Raw genomic sequence first — 18,709 nt, 5'->3', positions numbered from 1 at the left:
GAGGGTTCTGTTTGCACCCTCTACTTTGGCACACTGTACATCCTGTGACATGCCAGTGCTGTTTCTCTTAGGGTTTGTTAACATCAAGTTAAGTAAAATCCCAACTGTATGCAAAGCTACCAAGACAGGACCCCCATTGGCCCGTCACTCAGCTTCAACAGTTATGAGCACTGGCTGTGCGTATTTCATTTGTAACTTCCCCCGTAAGAAAGGCTAACTCGAAGCAGAGCCAACGATATCCATTTCACGCAGAAGCAGTTTTTTTACGGAGCCATTTTATTTTATGCTTTTGAATATTCACAATAATTGGAACTCTAGATACAGTGGGTGAGCATTCACATGCTATTACGTTTAAGAGGCCAAACCACACATTTTTTTTGTTTCGGGCTATTTCAGGATGGACAGGAACTGATCTTCAAAGACAGGAGCACAGTGGATCTAGATGGCCTTTATGACCCCTGCTTTCTCCTGCATCTCTTCAGTGAATTGACCAGGCCAGGTAACTGTAGCCTTCTCTGGTGCGCGGCTGGAGGAGCGGGCTTCTTTCCTAAACAAAAATTTTTTTTAATGTTTATTTATTTTTGAGAGCGAGAGAGTGAGTGAGCATGAGCAGGGGAGGGGCAGAGAGAGCGGGAGACACAGAATCCGAAGCAGGCTCCAGGCTCTGAGCCATCAGCACAGAGCCCGATGCGGGGCTGGAACTCACAAATCGTGAGATCATGGCCTGAGCTGAAGTCGGACACTCAATCTACTGGGCCACCCAGGTGCCCCCGGAGGAGCGGGTCTCTCATGGTAGTCCCCACTGTGATAATTGAGGATTGTGATTAATCCCAGGAGGATCCTCATCTGCCTTCTCACCTTTTCAGGAAAGTAACAGTGAATGTTTTGAATATGGTGATTTGAAAAACAAAAATTATAATTTTAAAGTTTGGGAGCGTCCCTTCACGCTTGATCTTTTTCTAACTCTGTAGCAAGAGGCTTTTCTGAATTCTCACTAGGTAGTGATCCAGTACCACCAGATTTTATCCTTGAGAATGAGTGAGAGCCTGCCGAGGTTGGCTTTTTCTTGGCTTAAGTATATTTTTGAAATTGTATTTTGTGTCTAGTAGCCTGAGGGTGGGAGTCTTCGTGAGTGAACGGGAGGGAGGAGGCAGAACGCAGACATACGCACACATACCCACTAGGGCTGACGGGTCTGATTCCCAGGTCAGGCAGCTCTGTTGGTTTGGGACATTTCGTCAGCGACAAGCGTGTCATATCCCATTGTGGTTTTAATGTGCATTTTCCTAGTGGCTGATGATGTCCGGCATCTTGTGGTTCATCTGCCATCTGTACATCCTCTTTGTTGAAATGTCAGGTCATGTCTTTTGCTCATTTTCTTTTTTTAAAAAAAAATTTTTTTTAATGTTTTTATTTATTTTTGAGACAGAGAGAGAGACAGCATGAGCAGGGGAGGGGCAGAGAGAGAAGGAGACACAGAATCCGAAGCAGGCTCCAGGCTCTGAACTGTCAGCACAGAGCCCGACGCGGGGCTTGAACTCACAGACCGCGAGATCATGACCTAAGCCAAAGTCAGACGCTTAACTGACTGAGTCACGCAGGTGCCCCTCTTTTGCCCATTTTCTAATAGGATTTTTTTTTTTTTTTACTGTTGAGTTTTGAGGGTTCTTTATATATTCTAGATACTCATCCTTCATTGCATATGCGGTTTACAAATATTTTCTCCCAATCCGTAGCTTACCTTTTTATCCTCTTCACAAAGTCTTTGACAGAGCCAAAGTTTTTTGTTCTGGCCAAGTCCAATTTAGCGGTTTTCCTATTTATGGATCACACTTGTATTGGTATTCCTGGCTGGAGAGGCTAGAGTGGCCCATGACTGCTCTTCACTGGGCCTCCCCCTGACAAGCCTCTGATGCCCAGTGGGGGGCAGGAGGGGCCTCTGGTTACTGCCTCCCTCCCCCTACTTCCATCTAGGCCTCCTCTGACAGACGCCAATCCGGCAGGGGACTTGGGGCTCTGTGTCACAGCCTGGCAGGCTGAAGGCCGGGCTCCACACTTGCCTTCACTGGCGCGGGTGGGCGCCAGCCCCGCGGCTTTCTGTGAGGTGTTTGGCTGAAGCAGAGCAGTTATTTATTACCGAGTTTTCTGTCGGGCTAGGCTGCTTCTTTTCTAGTCTTTTGTCTAGAGACTAGAAAGAGTAGGCTTTTGTTCAGGTATTGTCTGTGCCTATTGATTTTTGGAGTTGCTGGCTTCTTCAGCTCGAAGTCTGGGACACCAGAAGCAGAAAGAAAACACAGGGAACTCACCTGAGGTCCCCCAGCTGGTCAGCTTCCTTTCCACCTTTTAGAGTCGTCTTAACATCTGTCCAGTATATTTGAGTTGTACTTACTAGTAAAAGTAGAAAAAATATCGTCAACTCCATCGTCCCAGAATTATACATCTAATTTAAGTAATTTTTACCATTAGACGTCATAATCACAGTTCAGAAGTCAGGCGGTGCCAAAGGGTGTGCGGTGAAACTCTCCTTCCCCCCCGACCTCTCACCATTGTTTCCTCCTAGCGGGGACACGTTACCTGTTCCTCGCATGCGTTCCTGGGCCCAGCTTGCTTCTTTGAGACCTGTCATGACTCTAGCCGGGCCTGTGCAGACGGCCGCCCAGGGACAGGCGTGGTGTGCGGGTAGAGGCGCGCGGTCCACGTCTCTGCTCTTTGCCGTGGCCGGCGTGATGCCGGCAGGGACCCCAGGCTCCTTCCTGCTGAACTTAACATCCACGTGGATTTAGGTACACTAGGAGACCATGTGTCCTTATTCGTGCCGTTCTGTTCGTTTTTCAGCTTGAAGTTGCCTTTTTATGAGGCGCATGGGTGGCTCAGTTGGTTAAGTGACTTCGGCTCAGGTCGCAATCTCCCAGTTCGTGGGTTCGAGCCCCGTGTCAGGCTCTGTGCCAGCAGCTCAGAGCCTGGAGCCTGCTTCAGATTCTGTGTCTTCCTCTCTCTCTCTGCCCCTCCCCTGTCTGCGCTCTGTTTTTCTCTCTTTCTCTCTCAAAAAATAAACATTAAAAAAAAAAAGAAAAGATTTAAAGGTGTCTTTTTATGCTCCAGTGTGAACAGATTGGTGCTGCCTTTCCTAACAACAGGATGACAGGGCTGGGTCTCCTCAGGGCTTTCCCACTGGTGGCCCCTGGGGTTGCTGTAGTGCCCTGGCCTCCGGAGGCGTGGTGTTCTGTGGCTGAGCTAGATTTCATCTGCTGGAGAGCCAGGCATTTCAGGTCCGCCGCAGATCGCCGTAATGGCAAGCGGGTATCTTAACCCTCCCGGTGACTTCGCAGCAGGTTAACCTAGGCACATGGACCAGCGTGCGGCCCGGAAGCTCTCCTTCCCCCACCCCTGCCCTGGCAGCACTGGTGAGGTCTGTTTCTCATCAAATGTGAAAATAGATTTTCCACAGTCTGCAAATATGAGGTAACTTGAGTGGATTACAACAAATCATTTAGTCGGTTGCTTGGTCTCTTAATAGAGCTTTTAAGAGACAGAAGGCAGAGGCTTGGACGACACTAATAGAAAAGTACTAAAAATAGGACACAGTGTTTTTCTCGGAATCTTGAAGATTGCCCTTTTTGGGTCAGGAGGACAGTGTCTGGGAGGCCTTTTGTGAAGAGAGCTAATTAGGAAGTGGGCTTTTAAGTTAGGGAAATCTCCAAACACAGCCTATTTTAAGTTCTATTGGCATGATACAGGTAGGAAGATTTGCAAAACATGCCTGCCCTAAAAAGGATTTGTGGTAGCTTAAAATACCAGTTACACTAAAGTCATTCATAGTAAAGCAGAAAATTTTGAAAAGTATAGAGGTGGATAGAGATATGAAAGTAATGAAAATATTAAAAGAAACAAACAGACAAAAATTAGGTCATTAAATTTTACTTAGGAATACTTATCGTCCAGAACAAAAAGTAGAAACGTAATGTCTTAAATAAATTTTGTCGTCTGATAAAAGGAAGCATACCACTTTGTAGGGAAATTTCTAGCAGTAAAATGGTGAGTTGAACAGAACAGAAATCTATGAACAGCATATGGCCAATGTAGGCTAGGTTTATTGTTGTTGAATTAAATCATGAATCTGTTTTTCATATTCTTTTTAACACGTGTTTTTCTCTTTGCTTTTGCTCTGGTGAAGCAAGCATGAAGAATGTTTTGTTTTTTAACTTTTTTTTTTAATGTTTATTTATGTCTGAGAGAGAGAGCACGCGAACAGGGGAGGGGTGGAGAGAGAGAGAGGGAGACACAGAATCCGAGGCAGGCTCCAGGCTCGGAGCTGTCAGCACAGAGCCCGACGTGGGGCTTGAACCCACAAACTGTGAGATCTTGACCTGAGCCAAAGTCGGACGCTTAACCGACTGAGCCACCCAGGCGCCCCATCACAAAGAATGTTTTAAATGAACTTTAATTGAAGTGTGATGTAGAGAAACGACCACAAATCCTATGTGTGTGGTGGGAGTTTTGGTGAAATCACCAGCTGGATCAAGGAGCAGAACGTAGTGGGCAGCTCTCCCTAGTCAGTATCCCTTCCTCCCCAACAGGAGCCAGGGCCCTGTATTTGAACTTTATGCATTATGTGTTCTCTTGTCTCAGCTCCGTTTACCCCACATTATGCTTGTGAGTCCTTCATACTGTGCGTAGCACAGAAAGCTCTCAACAAAATGTTGTTACTTCCTGCAGTGACACCTGGGTCCAAGTGTTGCTAACGTCTTGCGATCCTAAATTGGGCATGTGATTAGTTTTTAAGCGTGACTGCCAGACTTCAGAGAAACTACAGTCTCACTTCTCCCGTTCAGCCTTTTGCTAAAAAGGGGAACCTGTTTTCTTAACCTTACTGCTTCCCTGCTTTGAGTCCTTGGCTGAGAAACAGGGTCAGCCAGGGCTGTTAGCAATGACAGTGACAGATGCTTTTTCCACAGTGAATTCTTGTCCTCAACAGAACTGGGCTGAGATCTTCAGCTCCTAAATCACGTGTGCCGCCAAACAGGGAGGCCGGTGTGCAGCTCTCTGAGCCTCGTCACCAGACCACGGGGACACAGGCCCCGTGGACTCCTCTCTCACCTGCCAGGCCGCCTCGGAGGGAAGTGGTGTAGAAGGAGGCGTCAGGAGGAGCCTGGCAGCTCCATAATACCACCACTGAAGCCCACAAAAGAGGGGCTGCTTTTTATTTTAATCCTTGAGAGCCATGCTGGTTGAGCCTGGTTGAATCTTTAATCTTCAGGTAGCATCTGAAGATCTGTTATCGCAAGGCCAAATTGCTGTTTGCAGGGCCCTGAAACAGAGTGGTGTTTATAACCGTTTTTTTAATAGCCTATTATACTTTCTGCACCCCCACGGCAGCTCTTTTCCTTAAATGTTACAAAGCCAGGACTTCTTGAAACAGCAGATGACGGCAGACGTGAAATTGACTTTTCCTCATGGACACGTGGAAAGTCCATTTGTCTTAGAGAATGTCGCTGATTATTAAAAATACCCTAGCCCGCTGAGTACTAGCTGTTTTCAGTGAGCGTGATATTAAATGTTTAGACTGTTCTCGGTCTCATATATATTCCATTTATGTGTGTTGGTTATGGAGGTGTGTAGCTGTATCTTAACACATCTCGTCTTTCCCGAAACAGTATGCTATCCCACAGTTGGATGTTTTTTTTAAAGCTTTTTGAGTTTTCCCTCCTCATCAAAACTAGTCACTTGTTAGAAATGATAAAATTTAGTCTGCACACTCTTGGAGCCCAAGAGGCTTCCCATTATTCTTTTTTCATCCTTTTACTTGTAATCTGCATGTTGGTATTAAAAGTGGTTTCCTGTTGACACATGGATTTGGGCTCTGCCTTTTTGAAATCCAGTCTGACCATCTCTACCTTTTAGTTGGAATGTGTACACCCTTTACATTTAGTGTGATTATTGGTCCGATTCTGTGTTGTTTTCTTTGTTGGCTTTTAGCTACAGTGCACGTGTGTGTGTGTGTGTGTGGGTGTGTTACTTTAGGATGTGTAGTACTCCCCTTCAGTTTATTGCAGTTCACTTTCAAATGGGATTATATACCACTCTGTGGATGGTAGAAGCACCGTACAACAGTATTAATCCATCCCTGCCCCTCCTGGTTTTCCGTGCTGTTCTTACCATACATTTTACTCCTGTGTGCTGTGACACCCACAATATGTTGTTGTTTTTGCTTCAGATCGTCGGTTACCTTTTAAAGAGATTTAAATGTCTTATATTTACCATTTTACAGTTGCCATTTCTGGTTCTCTTCATTCCTTTGTGTAGACTCAGATTCCTATCTCCTTGCTTCTGCCTGAAGTACTTCCTTTAAGAGTTCTTGTAGTTTCAGGGGCGCCTGGGTGGCTCAGTCGGTTAAGCGTCCAACTTCAGCTCAGGTCATGATCTCGCAGTCTGTAAATTCAGGCCTCACATCGGGCTCTGTGTTGATACTGGAGACTGCTTCAGATTTTGTGTCTCCCTCTCTTTCTGCCCCTCCCCCCTCAAAAAGTTAAAAAAAAAAAAGAGCTCTTGTAGTTGAGGGGTGCGGGTGACTCAGTCAATTGGGTGTCTGACTCTTAATCTCGGCTCAAGTCATGATCTCATGGTTTGTGAAATTAAATCCCTGATAGCACAGAGCCCGCTTGGGATTCTCTCTCCCTCTCTTTCTGCCTTTCCCCTGCTTGTACTCTTTCTCTCTCTCACACAGTAAATAAAATCAATAAAAAAGAGGGGCACCTGGATGATTCAGTCAGTTGAGTGGCTGACTCTTTGATTTTCAGCTTAGGTCATGGTCCCAACATTGTGGAATCGGGCTCTCTCTACAATGAGCATGGGACCTGTTTAAGATTCTCTCTGTCTCTCCTGCCCCGATTGCGCAGTCTGTCTGTCTGTCTGTCTCTCTCTCTCTCTCAAAAAAGAATTCTGCTCATTCATGTCTGCTAATCAGTTCTTTCAGGTTTTTCATAGGAAAAAAACCTTAACTTTTAAAAGGTTTTCATGGGGTATAAAATTCTAGACTGACAGGTTTTTTTTCTTACCGTACTTGAAAGATGATGCCACCTGATTTTTGGATTGCATTGTTTCTAACAAGCAACCAGCTGTCGTTCCTACTTTTGTTTCTGTATATGTTGTGTGACTGCTTTGAAGATTTTCATATTATTGGTTTCAAGCAGTTTAATTACGTGCTTTTTTGTGACTTTCTTTATGTTTCTTGTAGTTGGGGTATTCAGTGAGCTTGGCTCTGTAGGTTTATAGTTCTTGTCAAATTTGGAAAAACTTTGGCCATTGTTTCTTCCAACTTTTCAGGACTTCAACTACACATATATTAGCCCACTTGAAAATGATCCCACAGCTCACTGATGTTCTGTTCCTGGTTTAAAATTTTTTTTTTTCTGTGTGTTTCAATTTGGATCATTTCTGTTGCTGTCTTAGAGTTCATTAATCTCTTTTTCTGTAATGTCTAATCTGTTAATAATCTCCTTCAGTGCATTTTTCATCTCTGACATTTTAATTTTCATCTTTGGAACCTTGGTTTGGGTTTTTATTAGCTTCCATGTGTCTAGTTAACATTTTCAGTATTGTCTCTAGCTCCTTGTACACGTAGAATATAGTTATATTAGTTACACTAGAATTCTAGTTCTGTTACCTTTGTCCTATCTGAGTCATCTTCAAATGGTGGATTTTTCTAATGGGCTATATCCCTTCTTGTTTGAATGTCTGATAATTTTTTAGTGTAAAGCAGACACTATGAATTTTACCTTATTTGGTGCTGGATATTTTTTATTTTTTTAAGTTTATTGATTTATTTTGAGAATACGCACACACACATGCACGGAAGCTGGGGAGGCACAGAGAGAGAGAGAGAGGGAAAGAGGAATTCCAAGTGGGGCTCAAACTCATAAACTGAGATCTTGACCCGAGCTGAAATTAAGAATCAGATGCTTAACCAACTGAGCCGCTCAGGCGCCCTGCTGCTGGATATGTTCGTATTCCTGTGAATGTTCTTGAGCTTTGTTCTAGGACACATTTGAGCTGCTTAGACATGATTTGATCCTTCCAGCCTTGCTTTGAATCTCTGTTAGGTAGGACCAAAGCAGCATTTTAGTCCAGGACAGACAGACTTCACCTCACCACTGAAGAAACACCCTGCTAAGCAGTGTGCCCTCTCCCGGTGAATGTGAGGGTTTCACCCTGGCTGGTGGGACAGGACCCATGTCCAGGCAGGTGTGAGCCTGGGGTTGTCTTTTGTCCTCAGCCTCGGTAGCTTCCTCGTACACTCTTGCCGGGGCGGGGCACTCGGCCAAAGAGCCTGGTGCTCTCTCCGTGGAACTCTCTTCTCTGGGACTCTCCCTTGTGACATCTGGCCACCTTGGCCTCCCAGGCCTCCTGCTCCATCTCGCACAACTCCGAGCTCTCCAGTCTCAGCCTAGAAGCCTCCAGGCTGCAAGCTGGGACTCTCGGAAGGTTCATCCTGTTCATTTTCACTCTTGGAGATTGCTCTCCTTTATCGCTTCATGTCCAGTGTCTTAAAAATCCTTGTTTTATTTGTTCAGTCTGGTTTTTTAGTCGCTTCAGGTGGACAGGGGAATCCGGTTTCTGCCACTTTCGGCTGGAAGTGGAAATCCTGGTTCTCCCTTGAGGCGGCGTAAACATTGAGAAAGAGGAAGGGGGCTGTGTGGAAGCATCCACGCAGCCATTGGTTGCCCTTCGCGGGGCGGCAGTGGGGGTGGGGGGCAGTGCTGGTGGAAGTTACAAGGAGCTGTGCTACTTCCGAGGGACAAGGGCACTTTATGGTTTAAAGTGATTTCAGCACCTTTGGGCAGCCACTCATTGGGGACCATCGCGTGCCCATGCGTGTAGCTGTTTGGATTACAGTACAGAGGAGTAGCTGATTGGTAGTTTTTCTCTTACTGTTCATGCTTAACGTTTTTAAATTGCCAAAATTACCCTTTTAAAAGTCTCACTTCGGGAAAAGAAGAAAAAAAAAAAGCTTGGCTTTTTAAAAACATCATTAGTGGTGTATCTTTTATCAATAGACAGTATGTTCCAAGATTGCACATTTCACTTGGTTTCTGGGTATTCTTTTCACTTGGTTTGTATTTAGTGCCTCATTTAACTGCATCACCGGTGCCTCAGCCTAAAGAACATCTGCATGGGTGATGATCATGACCAAACCCTGCGTCATCATTTTTAAACACGGTGACCCATCTCTGTCCAATGGTTTTTCTTCACAGGTTTTATCTTCTAACTTACGACAGTATTTATGTTGTAAAAGGGCCTGGGTCTTTGTTAAAGAGGGTTTAAAGCGTCCTGAATTTTGTTATTGGTAACCAAGCCCTTTAAGTTGTGGTCCTTGGGGTCCCCTTGTATATCTGACCTTCCCGCTTGGTCACATTTCCTGACGTGATTATGGGTTTTTACAAGGCCTCACATCTAACAGATGGATATCAGCTAGCAAACTCTTTAGACTCTAACTTTTGCTCAGTGTGGTGAGCCTCTCTTCTGTGAGATTTTCGTGGTTTGCTTAAAGGAAGGACTAGGGTTGCAGAATGCATATAAGTTAATCCTTCATAGAATCGTTGGGCCAGGTTAGACTGGTTTGCACTGGCTGAATTTCCCAGCTTCCCTGCCTTTGGTATTTTCCTTAGTGGTCTTTGGAGCTGGGAACTCAGATGCTGCAGACTGAACAAGGTGGAAACGGGGAGCTGGTTTTCTCTGCTGGCCCCGCAATCGTGTCCCCCAGGTCACCAGCATGCTCGGATCTCATGTCTCGGGTCTGCTTGGCACCTCCGTTCTTCTCTGGCTCGTTGAATGTTGTGAGAAGTAATGAAATAGTCCTGATTGGGATTTATAAGCATTTTAGAAGTTGAAAATATAGCTTCTTGTCATAGAAGGGAAGACAGGCTTTTGTCCAACTTCAGCAGAAGCTAAGGGGGGCTGGAGAGACCTGTATTTCTTGTGTCTAGCTAGCACTTGTTGCTGATGATGGCAGAACGCAAAAGGAAATTTAATTGTCCGTGTTGCACAAGCATTGTGATTGTGTGTGTGTGTGTGTGTGTGTGTGTGTGTGTGTATTTAATGCTCTATTTTATTTCCCATAGAATTTGTGGTAGATTGTCGAAAATTTTTGGACTCCAATTCTCTGGGCCTAACCGTCGCGGCCCTCAGCAGCTATGACCCCCAGATGCGAGCTGCAGCCTACTACGTCCTGGCGGCCTACTACTCGCAGCTGGAGGGGGCACGGTTCCGAGAGCAGCCCCAGGTGAGTGCGCTTCAGGGAGCCGGTTCTCCCCCGCATCCGGTAGAAGGCCTTCTGTGTAACACAGAAGCGTGTTGTCTGATAAGGAGCCGAGGTCCGTTCCCCTTCAGGGAGTGATGATGCTGGGGGTTGCCTCTGGTTCTCAACTTCGGGGAGATTGAGAAAGCTCTCCCCTTTCAACAGTCTTCTTGTGCGGAGGTGGGCAGAGCAGTTTGGTTTCTTTGGCCTGGGCTGTGGCTGAGGCAGCTGTTACCCAGGACGCACTGAGGCTCAAAAGCGTGTGCCCCAAGGTGGCGGGGAACAGGAACAGACTGGGTTGTTGGGGTGTGAAGCCAGGGTTCTCTCCGCCCGTGTGCACCTGCCTGGCTCCTCAAGGGACAGCAGAAGCACTCTTAAGATGGCAGTGAGCAGGGACGTTGCCTTTATGTGCATCCTGGGATGTGAGGAGCAGGCCACCCGGCAAAGCTGTGGTTTAAGCTGCATGAGTCGAGGCTGATCACAGCTGTTCTGAAAATTCTTTTTTTTTTCCCCTTCTTTCCTGGTTTTAAGCTACTTTACCTGTTGGATGTAGTCCGGAATGGGATCCGAACTCAGAACATGAGACTCACCTTTACCTTGACTCTCTTCATTGCCAAAGCAGCCCTGCAGATTTTGAAACCAGGTACTGCTGGTAGGACTAGGTCGGGGTGAGGTTGAAATGTCGAGACTGATCACGTCCACTTGTCGGCGTCAGTCCCGCAGGCGTGGTCCATCACACGTGTGAGAAGGGACGTGTCCGGGTCATCCAGTGGCACGGTCGTATTCAAATGGGGAAGCAGCCCCCCGCCTGGAGCCCCCATGGTCACATAGCTTGTCCGAGGCCCCACAATTCATCTGTAGTCAATTCAGCTGTTAGAATTCAGATCTAGTGTTCGTTTACTCCTGTATATTTTTTCTTCTCCTTAGAAGTTACTGGATGAAAGCGAGTAATTGGTCATTTGTAGACTCTAAAGAAAAAGACTGTTCCGAGAAAATATCTTAGCAGAGGCCATGGTGGCTGGTCTTGGCCTTCTGTCCAGTGCACCCTCTCAGACCTCATGTCAGGGTCAGGGGCATAAGCAGCAGTGGGCACGGGGTAGCTCCGAGGACCCAGGCGTTTGGACAGGTTGGAGGTGGCGATCGAGGGGGAGGAAGCATCTGTCCCCATCGGCCTCGTTGCGTTCCAGAGCCAAGTGCCCCGGGGGTGTCTGAGCCTCCTGTGCTGTGACAGTGACCTTCAGTTGGAGGCCGACGGGGCTGGGTGTCAGCCATCTGTGTAACCAGGTTCCACTCTGCGGACCAGCTGGTTGGAGCTTGCGCAGTGGGCCGCTGGCTGGGGAGGGGCAGCTTGCAGTCTCGGAACCGTGAGCCAAAGTCTGCACGCAGCACAGAACTAAGGTGCCTTATTGCAGCCTGATTCTCGAGAGCTGCTAACCTGGATAAGGATGCAAAAGCTCCCCGGGGGGAAGGGATTGATGTCTGCCCCCCCAGATCCCGTTCCCCAACTCCAGCAGAGCACGAGGGTCCCGCTGGTGCCTGCTGGAAGCCACTGTCTGCCTTTGTCCTCAGAGGAACACATGTACCTGAAGATCAGCAAGTTCCTGCTGTCACACGAGTACTTGAATATGAACAAGGTTCCAGGCTTCTACCAGTTCTTCTTCAGCTCAGACTTTGAGGTAATGCTTCTCAAGTCCCCGGGGGCCCCCAGAAGACTCCTCTTTTGGACTTGCAGCCACTGCTGTCCTTCCTCGCCTTGCTCGGCACGGTTGGTGGCATGGCTGCGCGAGCTGTGTTGGAGCAGGAAGATCACGTGGTCGTGCTCGTAGAAATGCTTTTCACTCCACGCGTTAAGTTTTAGGTGGCTTCTCACACCTTAAAAAACTTCTGAGGCCTAAGCTGTGTGGCGTTCTCGTATTTTCTTGGCCGGGTTAAGCATTAAATGTGCTTTTGTAGGACACCTGCTCGAGTGGACACAGTGCAGTGTGTGAACTTGACCCGCTCCTTTCCTTCTGATCCGAAGGAACCGAATCGGGTGTTGAGGGATTCTGATCACATAATCAGAAATAGACAGACTGTTTGCTGCCATGGCTGCTTCCGTTGCCTCCACTTGAAAATAGTGGGGTCGGAAGAGCCGTCTTTCACTTGCGTAACAGTAGTTTCCCGTTTCTCCTGGGTCACAGCAAAAGACAGAACAGGAATGGGTGTTCGGGATCCTGCGGCAGGGGATGCGGGACAAACACTGCTACGAGCTCTACGCCCGGCGAGGGGTCTTCCACACCATCCTGGCCTTCTTCAGCAGCCCCCTGTGTGACGACGAGGCACAGGTAGGCGGGCACCGCGGTCTGTTTGAGAATGAAAGGTCCGTGCTTTTGTTCACGCTTTTATTTGGAAGTCAGACCCGTGTGAATTCTAATCCCAACCTGGATGTGACCAGCCGACTCATGTGACATTAAGCTGACTTCCCATGAGGGAAAAAGGCTGGCACTCGCTGCTGCCGTTCCCTGTTGAAATGCTGTTCCTTGTGGCTCCTCTCCCGTGCCCTCTCCTGGTGGTGAGGTCTGTGCAGAGGGCAGAGCCAAAACAGTGATCATGAACCTTTGGAGCTGGCTACGAAGCCTAGCAACAAATTACCCCCATAAATGACTGACGTGCTTTTGCGGAGACCTTTTTGAGCCACCAGTATTTCACTAAACGCACAGAAGCTGTAGGTTCTCGAAACTCAGCTAGGAAACAAGAGTCGGGAGTTGAAGCCGACAGTCTTGCAACCAAGGAGGGGAATCCCTTCAACCGAGAGCGTGTGTGTGTGTGTGTGTGTGTCCGTGTGTCCGTCCCCTCAATGCCCTGGGTGGCTGGAGGGAGTAAGTAGGTAGAGTTTTCAGTATCTGGATTAACTTCCAGCCCCGTCAGCTTTTGTGTCTGACCGGATATAAAACCTGTATAGATAGGAGCAAGTCAGTAGCAAGAAACACGCTGGAAGAAACTGGAGTCTGGGTATGATAGTTACTTCTCCTGATGAGGGAGAATGAGAAGATACCCACTTCACAGCTCCAGGGGCGGCCCCATTCTTATGTCCTCCCTTCCAGATGCTAAAACTGAAGGGACAAAATGGGCCGCCAGCTGTCTGGCCTAGAAATGGGTCCACATCCCCTGCCAGGCTCACACTGGGCCATGTGCTTTCCGAGCCGTGTCTTTGTGCCTGTGGGTTGGTTCCTTACGACGGGTTAGCAGGGGCGGTCAGCCCCAGTGCCTGGCACTTGCTGTGGACGTCTGTGTCCTCTGGCCGGCCACGGCCACCACTTATGCGGCAGAGCCAGCATCTTGTGCGGCCAGCGCCCGGAAATGGATACGACATACCGTTACGTTAAGTTGTTCCTTTCACCAAGTAAGTTCGGTTTCCCTACTGAGAAATAACTCTTCATTTTGGGTTTTCAGATTTGGATTCTGGAAATTCTACAGAACGCTGCCCGGGATGCCCAGTCTGCCTACGAGATCCTACGGGACTATAGCCTTTTAACGTGGGTTTTACACATCCTTGAGAGCAAGTAAGCGCCTCATGTGTGAGCAGCGTGTCGAGTGGGGAGAGGGTGGGGTGGAGACCGTGGAGTTTACTGCTGGCTTTAGTGGTGACTGGAAACGTGCCGAACAGTCCGTCCCGTCTAGTGGTTGCCCACTAGGAAGGAGAATCGGGGCCCCACCCTGGGTTGCAGCATTTGGAGGGCAGGCTCCCCATTTTCATGTGGATGCTGTGACTTTGGGGGCTGTGGTGGGGGGTGAGCAGAAGGAATCGCTGCGAGAAGGGATAGCCTGCCACCCACCACCAGGCGCTGCCACTGCGGGCATAAGTGTGTCCCGAGGTGCCCCCCACCCCTGCTCCAGCCGAGGTCGCTGAGAGGAGAGGACGTGGCAGTGAGCGTTCCGTATTTGGTTTCAGGTTTCTGGAGACGCAGCTCCTGTCCAACATAATCTCCTTGCTGCACACACTGTGGGTGACCAACCTGGGGGACAAGGGAGTGGAGTCTGAGGGCCCGCCTCCTCGCAAGCCAGGGTCCCAGGAGCCCCCGAAGCTGCTCGCCCTGCACCTGGTCAACGAGTTCCTGTATGTTCTCATTGTGCTCACAAAGCACCTGAGGTAAGCCCCCTGCCCGCCAGGCGTGACCGTGTCACCTGTGGACATCACCGCTCAGCGGTCCCCTTGGTCACAGCTTCACAGGGCTGAGCCACACGGCTGCTGTCAGTTGTGGGTGACGTCAGGAAACCTCTTAGCTGTTTCTGCTTTTCTACTTCAACTTTATGAGGCTCCTTTCAAGACGCCGAGAACTTAACACTCTAAACACCTAAAACCTGTCATACCAGATGGCTTTTAGCAGACAAACAACTCCCTTGATATTTTGATTCAAGCACTCGTGTATTTTGTAGAAAGAACATATTTTCCATCACCTTAAGAAAGTGTGTTCCCAGACTTGCTTCTGCCTTCGTTAGCCTGCACAGATTCACTTATCCCAGAATCTTCTTGAAAATTTCAGTATTTTCATATGACCTCTTAGAAGAATCCTCCTGGTTTCCTCAGAGAGCTACACTCTCCTCAGATCCCACCGTCTTAGAGAAAATAGAGTCTGTGCACTCAGAGTTCTGACTAAGGAACAGAGGTGTGCTAATTGGAACCAGAAGATTGATCACAAATGGATTATAATCTCAGAGTGAAAACTTTCTGGATAGAGGACAGGGCATTTGGTCTTAGGTTGTTTTGAATTAAGTTGTTAAGTCAGTGCTGACAGACCTGTTTCTTACTTCGGGGTCGTTGAAAGACAGGTTGGTTTTTGAGAACCGATGGCAATTTGAAATAATTCTAAAATCGCGTGGAGCAGGTGCTATCGTATTTTAAATTCCCTGGGGTTCAGAACGTATTTCTTACCGGTGCCCATCGTCGGGTTGGACCACGGATGGGGCTGAGTCTGAGAGGCCGTGAGGCACAGGGAGCCCACTGTCCCACAGTGTTGTGTCAGGTGGCTGGTGCCCAGACGCTCACACTCTCTCCACCTCACTCTCCCTGGTCAGCCGTGGTTTCCCAGAGATTTCTGTTCCTCCAGCATGGAGGTCGGACTCCAGTCTCCACTGTGCCTCCCCTGCCGTGGCTTGCTCTCTCCTGTTCGTGGTGCTGGTTCCATGCTCCCTGTGTGTTGTAAAGGCACACTCCGGCGGTGGGTGGGCCATTTGACCCTCTGGGCGTTGCCCAGCCACCCCCGTCCTGGGCTATGGGATGAGGAGGCAGCTTGGGCTCAGTCTGCGACGTTGGCTCCCGACAGGCCGACCTTGGCCCCCGCCCAGCTGACCGGCTTCTTTGGGGCGCTCGAGTCCGTGCTGAGGTACCGGGCCACCGTCATGCAGGCCTTCAAGGACATGAACCGCTTCACAGTGAACGAGACAGTGCTGTCCACCAAGGATGTCCTCATCCTCCTGCACAAGTGGAGCCTCATCGAGAGAGATGCCAGGCTCCAGGACGACCTGAGAGCAGCCATTGAGAAATACCAAGTCAAGGAGCTGCTGAGTGAGTGTCGGGACCCGACTGTCTGGCGTTCCCCAGACTGTGCCCAGCTCCCCACCGAGCACCCAGCGGTTTGCCTCTCTGAGCAGCATTTCCGAAGCTGTCGGGGCTTAGGAACAGGGCACACCCGTCCTCGCAGCCCTGCAGAGGTTGCTGGGGAGGCCTGGCTTTGAGCTCTGGCTCTGCCATGGCCGGTGCTCGCCATGAGGGGGAGGGGCGGTGGTGAGGATGAAGCGGGTTCATCGTGACGGCAGCGGGGACCGTCACAGGCCCACGTGGAGCACTCGCCGTGCTCCAGGCGTAGGAACGTGTCCTGTTGGGGCCGAGCCCTCGGGACCTGTAGGCCGCCCTTGCGGCACCCGCCCGCCACCTGGAGCTGCGTGGGGACGGGGGCGTCGGTCTCACTGCCTTCCTCTCCGTGTACAACAGAAATGTGCAAGGATAAGAACAAGCCTGCCGTGCCAGCCCAAGCTAAAGGCCCACGGGGCCGAAAGAGGAGGCCTGGGGAGGAGGAGGAGACGGCCGACCCTGAGCCGCAGGCGTCCACCTTGGAGACGTGCAAGGGCCTCTTGAGGTCCATACTGACCCACTGGGGGCCCGCGTTCCCTGGCCCTGACTGCGCTCGGGGCCCCGTGGACGGAGCTGCCCCTGAGAGCGAGGCCCCGGGCCTCGCGTGTGCCGCCGCCTCCCTGGCGGTCAGCTGGGTGCTGCGGTCGGTGGCCGAGCACCCGCCCGGCAGGGCAGAGGCTTTGGGACTCCTTGGCTGGCTGAAGAGCCACATCTTGCCACAGCCGGTGGTCATGGCAGAGCTTCTTGGGGACCGTGCTGTGAGAAGTAGCATCTTCAGGCTGTACAGCCAGTCCTGCAGCGCCGAGCAGCTGGTGGGCCCCGCGCAGAGCGTGGCCTGCCTCTTCAACACGGTCATGCTGCAGCTGGCGGCCCAGGGCCCGGCGGGGAGCGCCTTCCGCCCGGCGGTCGAGACCCTCTGCCTCTCGTCTCTGAAGGAGAAGGACGAAGCCACCCGAGGTGAGGCTGGTTCGCTCGTCAGAGGCTGAAGGAATGCACCAACGGGTGCGGGGTCCAGAGCAACTCCCAGTCCTTAGAGCCTGTCGGGGACCCTTGATGAAGTATGGATGGGGCCCAACCCAAACCCAGTTTGCCATGGGGCCGTGAGCGGGCAGGGAGGAAGCCTCTGCTCTCTGGTCAAGTGCCAGTGACGATTGTGTTTGCAGTGGAGAAGCGAGTGCCCCTCAGAACCACTGCACAGCAGCGGCTTTGCTACATTTCAGCCGTTACTCAAGTGAAGATTATGCTTCACAGCAGTGCGGATGGATATGTGTGTGTGTGTGTGTGTGTGTGTGTGTGTGTGTGTGTGTGGATTTGCATATATGTGCACAAGCACGAAAATACACACACAGTTTATGTGCTTGGCACTTAGCAGGTGCTTAGTGAGGGATTAAGTGCAGGAACGAATGAATGAACCAGCAGCAAAGGCTTAAAAGGCTAAGGAGAACAGAGGGAGGCTGACCATGTACACGTGGCCTCCTCCATCTGAGAGGGTTGTTCCTTTCACGGAGGGATGTAAGGGGACCAGGAAAGAGAGATGGGCCAGCAGCCGAGGCAGGTGAACTCACCCTGGGAGTGACCTCTTCTCTCATCTGGATGCCGTCAGGGAGTTGAGTCTGTGCCTGGGAAACCCTGTCCTCTGGCCCATGCTATTGATGAAATGGTGTGAAGGGATCCTTGGAACCTCTTCTCAAACCACGGTTCTGGTTCTCAGCACGGGTGGTCAGGACCAAGAAGAAACTTGGCTTGTAGTAACTTTTTTTTCCATTTCACACACATTGATCAAATAGATGAATTTTTTTAAAAGAAAAAAGATTAACCCCAAATTTAAGCAAAATTAATTTGTTTTGAACACCTGCTCACCTCCTGTTGCCAGAGGCACGTGGCACCGTTTACTTGGGTACCGAGCAAAGCTCCCATGCCCCCAGGCGTGTGGGTGGGGTGACTTGTTTTCCAGCGGAGTACCTTTGTGCCCTGATGGCCTTGTTGCCCTCTTCCTCAGCCTCCGCAGCGTTCCTGGTGTCTCTGTACATTAAGGATGTCTGGCTGGGGGCTCAGCGGCCAGACACCCTCCTAACCCACATCCAGATGATCCGTGACGCCACAGAGGACGCGCCAACGGGTGACGAGGCTGTCGTCATGCTCTGCAAGGACATCGCCGCCTTGGTCCCCAACGCTTGACGCCCTGCCCTCCGGCGCCTTCTGGCACCAGGTTCTAGAAGGTTAGTTGAGTCGAGGGTTTCCGTGGAAAGCACGTATAATGACAAGTTCCGTCAACGTTAACTCCGTTTCCTGACAGGCGAAGTTGGCTTTGTTTAACTCAACGATGAATGATAAGCTCCGGGGGACTGCGCGCACAAAGCGGTCAAAGCCGAAGCAGGCCTGGGTGCTTCCGGCCCACAGGCCCATTCAGTGTTCACACGGGGAGGACCCTTCCTCTTGGCTTCAGTGCTCTTCAAAGAAAATACCTCAAGTTGAGGTAACGCTTCTGAGCACTGAAGGGATTTGTGGATATTAAAGCTAAAGGGTCCAAGAATGGAAGGCGTCAGATAAAGGAGCATGAGGAGAGGTGCTTCAGCTTTTCTTTCCGGTGAAGTCTAACAGATGTGTACAACTTCTTGAGTGTTAATTATTTTAGTAAATAAAAGGGTATTATGCTAAATCCTTATAGTACAAAAGTGATTTGATCTCTGTCTTGGGAAGAAAGCCTGTAATTTTTTTTTTAATTGTTTCAAAGGGAGGATTTGGGATTCTGTAACTTGTTAATAAATGTCTATTTTTGTTACGCTTTTGTGTTTTGCTTGTGG

The 18,709-nt window shown here is 49.7% G+C and overlaps 1 protein-coding gene and 1 long non-coding RNA gene across 9 annotated transcripts in view; one reads left to right on the top strand and one right to left on the bottom strand.

Moving 5' to 3' along the window:
* URB1 (URB1 ribosome biogenesis homolog) overlaps positions 1–18,709 on the top strand; it is an 81,483-nt gene that overhangs the window by 54,391 nt on the left and 8,383 nt on the right. For 4 of the 8 annotated variants that reach the window (XM_047874349.1, XM_047874352.1, XM_047874354.1 and 1 more), the window contains 10 exons: positions 397–499; positions 10,119–10,279; positions 10,826–10,937; positions 11,864–11,970; positions 12,475–12,618; positions 13,727–13,836; positions 14,226–14,423; positions 15,598–15,839; positions 16,266–16,862; positions 17,905–18,687. In XM_047874349.1, the coding sequence (XP_047730305.1) occupies positions 397–499; positions 10,119–10,279; positions 10,826–10,937; positions 11,864–11,970; positions 12,475–12,618; positions 13,727–13,836; positions 14,226–14,423; positions 15,598–15,839; positions 16,266–16,862; positions 17,905–18,083 (1,953 nt within the window). In that variant the 3' untranslated portion in view covers positions 18,084–18,687. Of the gene's footprint in view, positions 1–396; positions 500–10,118; positions 10,280–10,825; positions 10,938–11,863; positions 11,971–12,474; positions 12,619–13,726; positions 13,837–14,225; positions 14,424–15,597; positions 15,840–16,265; positions 16,863–17,904; positions 18,688–18,709 lie in introns of those variants that run through there. The other 4 variants (XR_007155516.1, XR_007155517.1, XM_047874351.1 and 1 more) reach the window with 2 other exon arrangements.
* Positions 419–2,393, bottom strand: LOC125174700 (uncharacterized). The gene is made up of 3 exons (XR_007155518.1): positions 2,307–2,393; positions 1,178–1,378; positions 419–547 (listed from the first exon to the last, which is right to left on the bottom strand). It is a non-coding gene; the product is annotated as an uncharacterized LOC125174700 (long non-coding RNA).

Source organism: Prionailurus viverrinus, chromosome C2, assembly GCF_022837055.1.
Source record: "Prionailurus viverrinus isolate Anna chromosome C2, UM_Priviv_1.0, whole genome shotgun sequence".
NCBI classification, from domain to species: domain Eukaryota; kingdom Metazoa; phylum Chordata; class Mammalia; order Carnivora; family Felidae; genus Prionailurus; species Prionailurus viverrinus.
The sequence above is the reverse complement of the archived record's forward strand: the minus strand, read 5'-3'. Positions and strand labels throughout refer to the sequence as shown.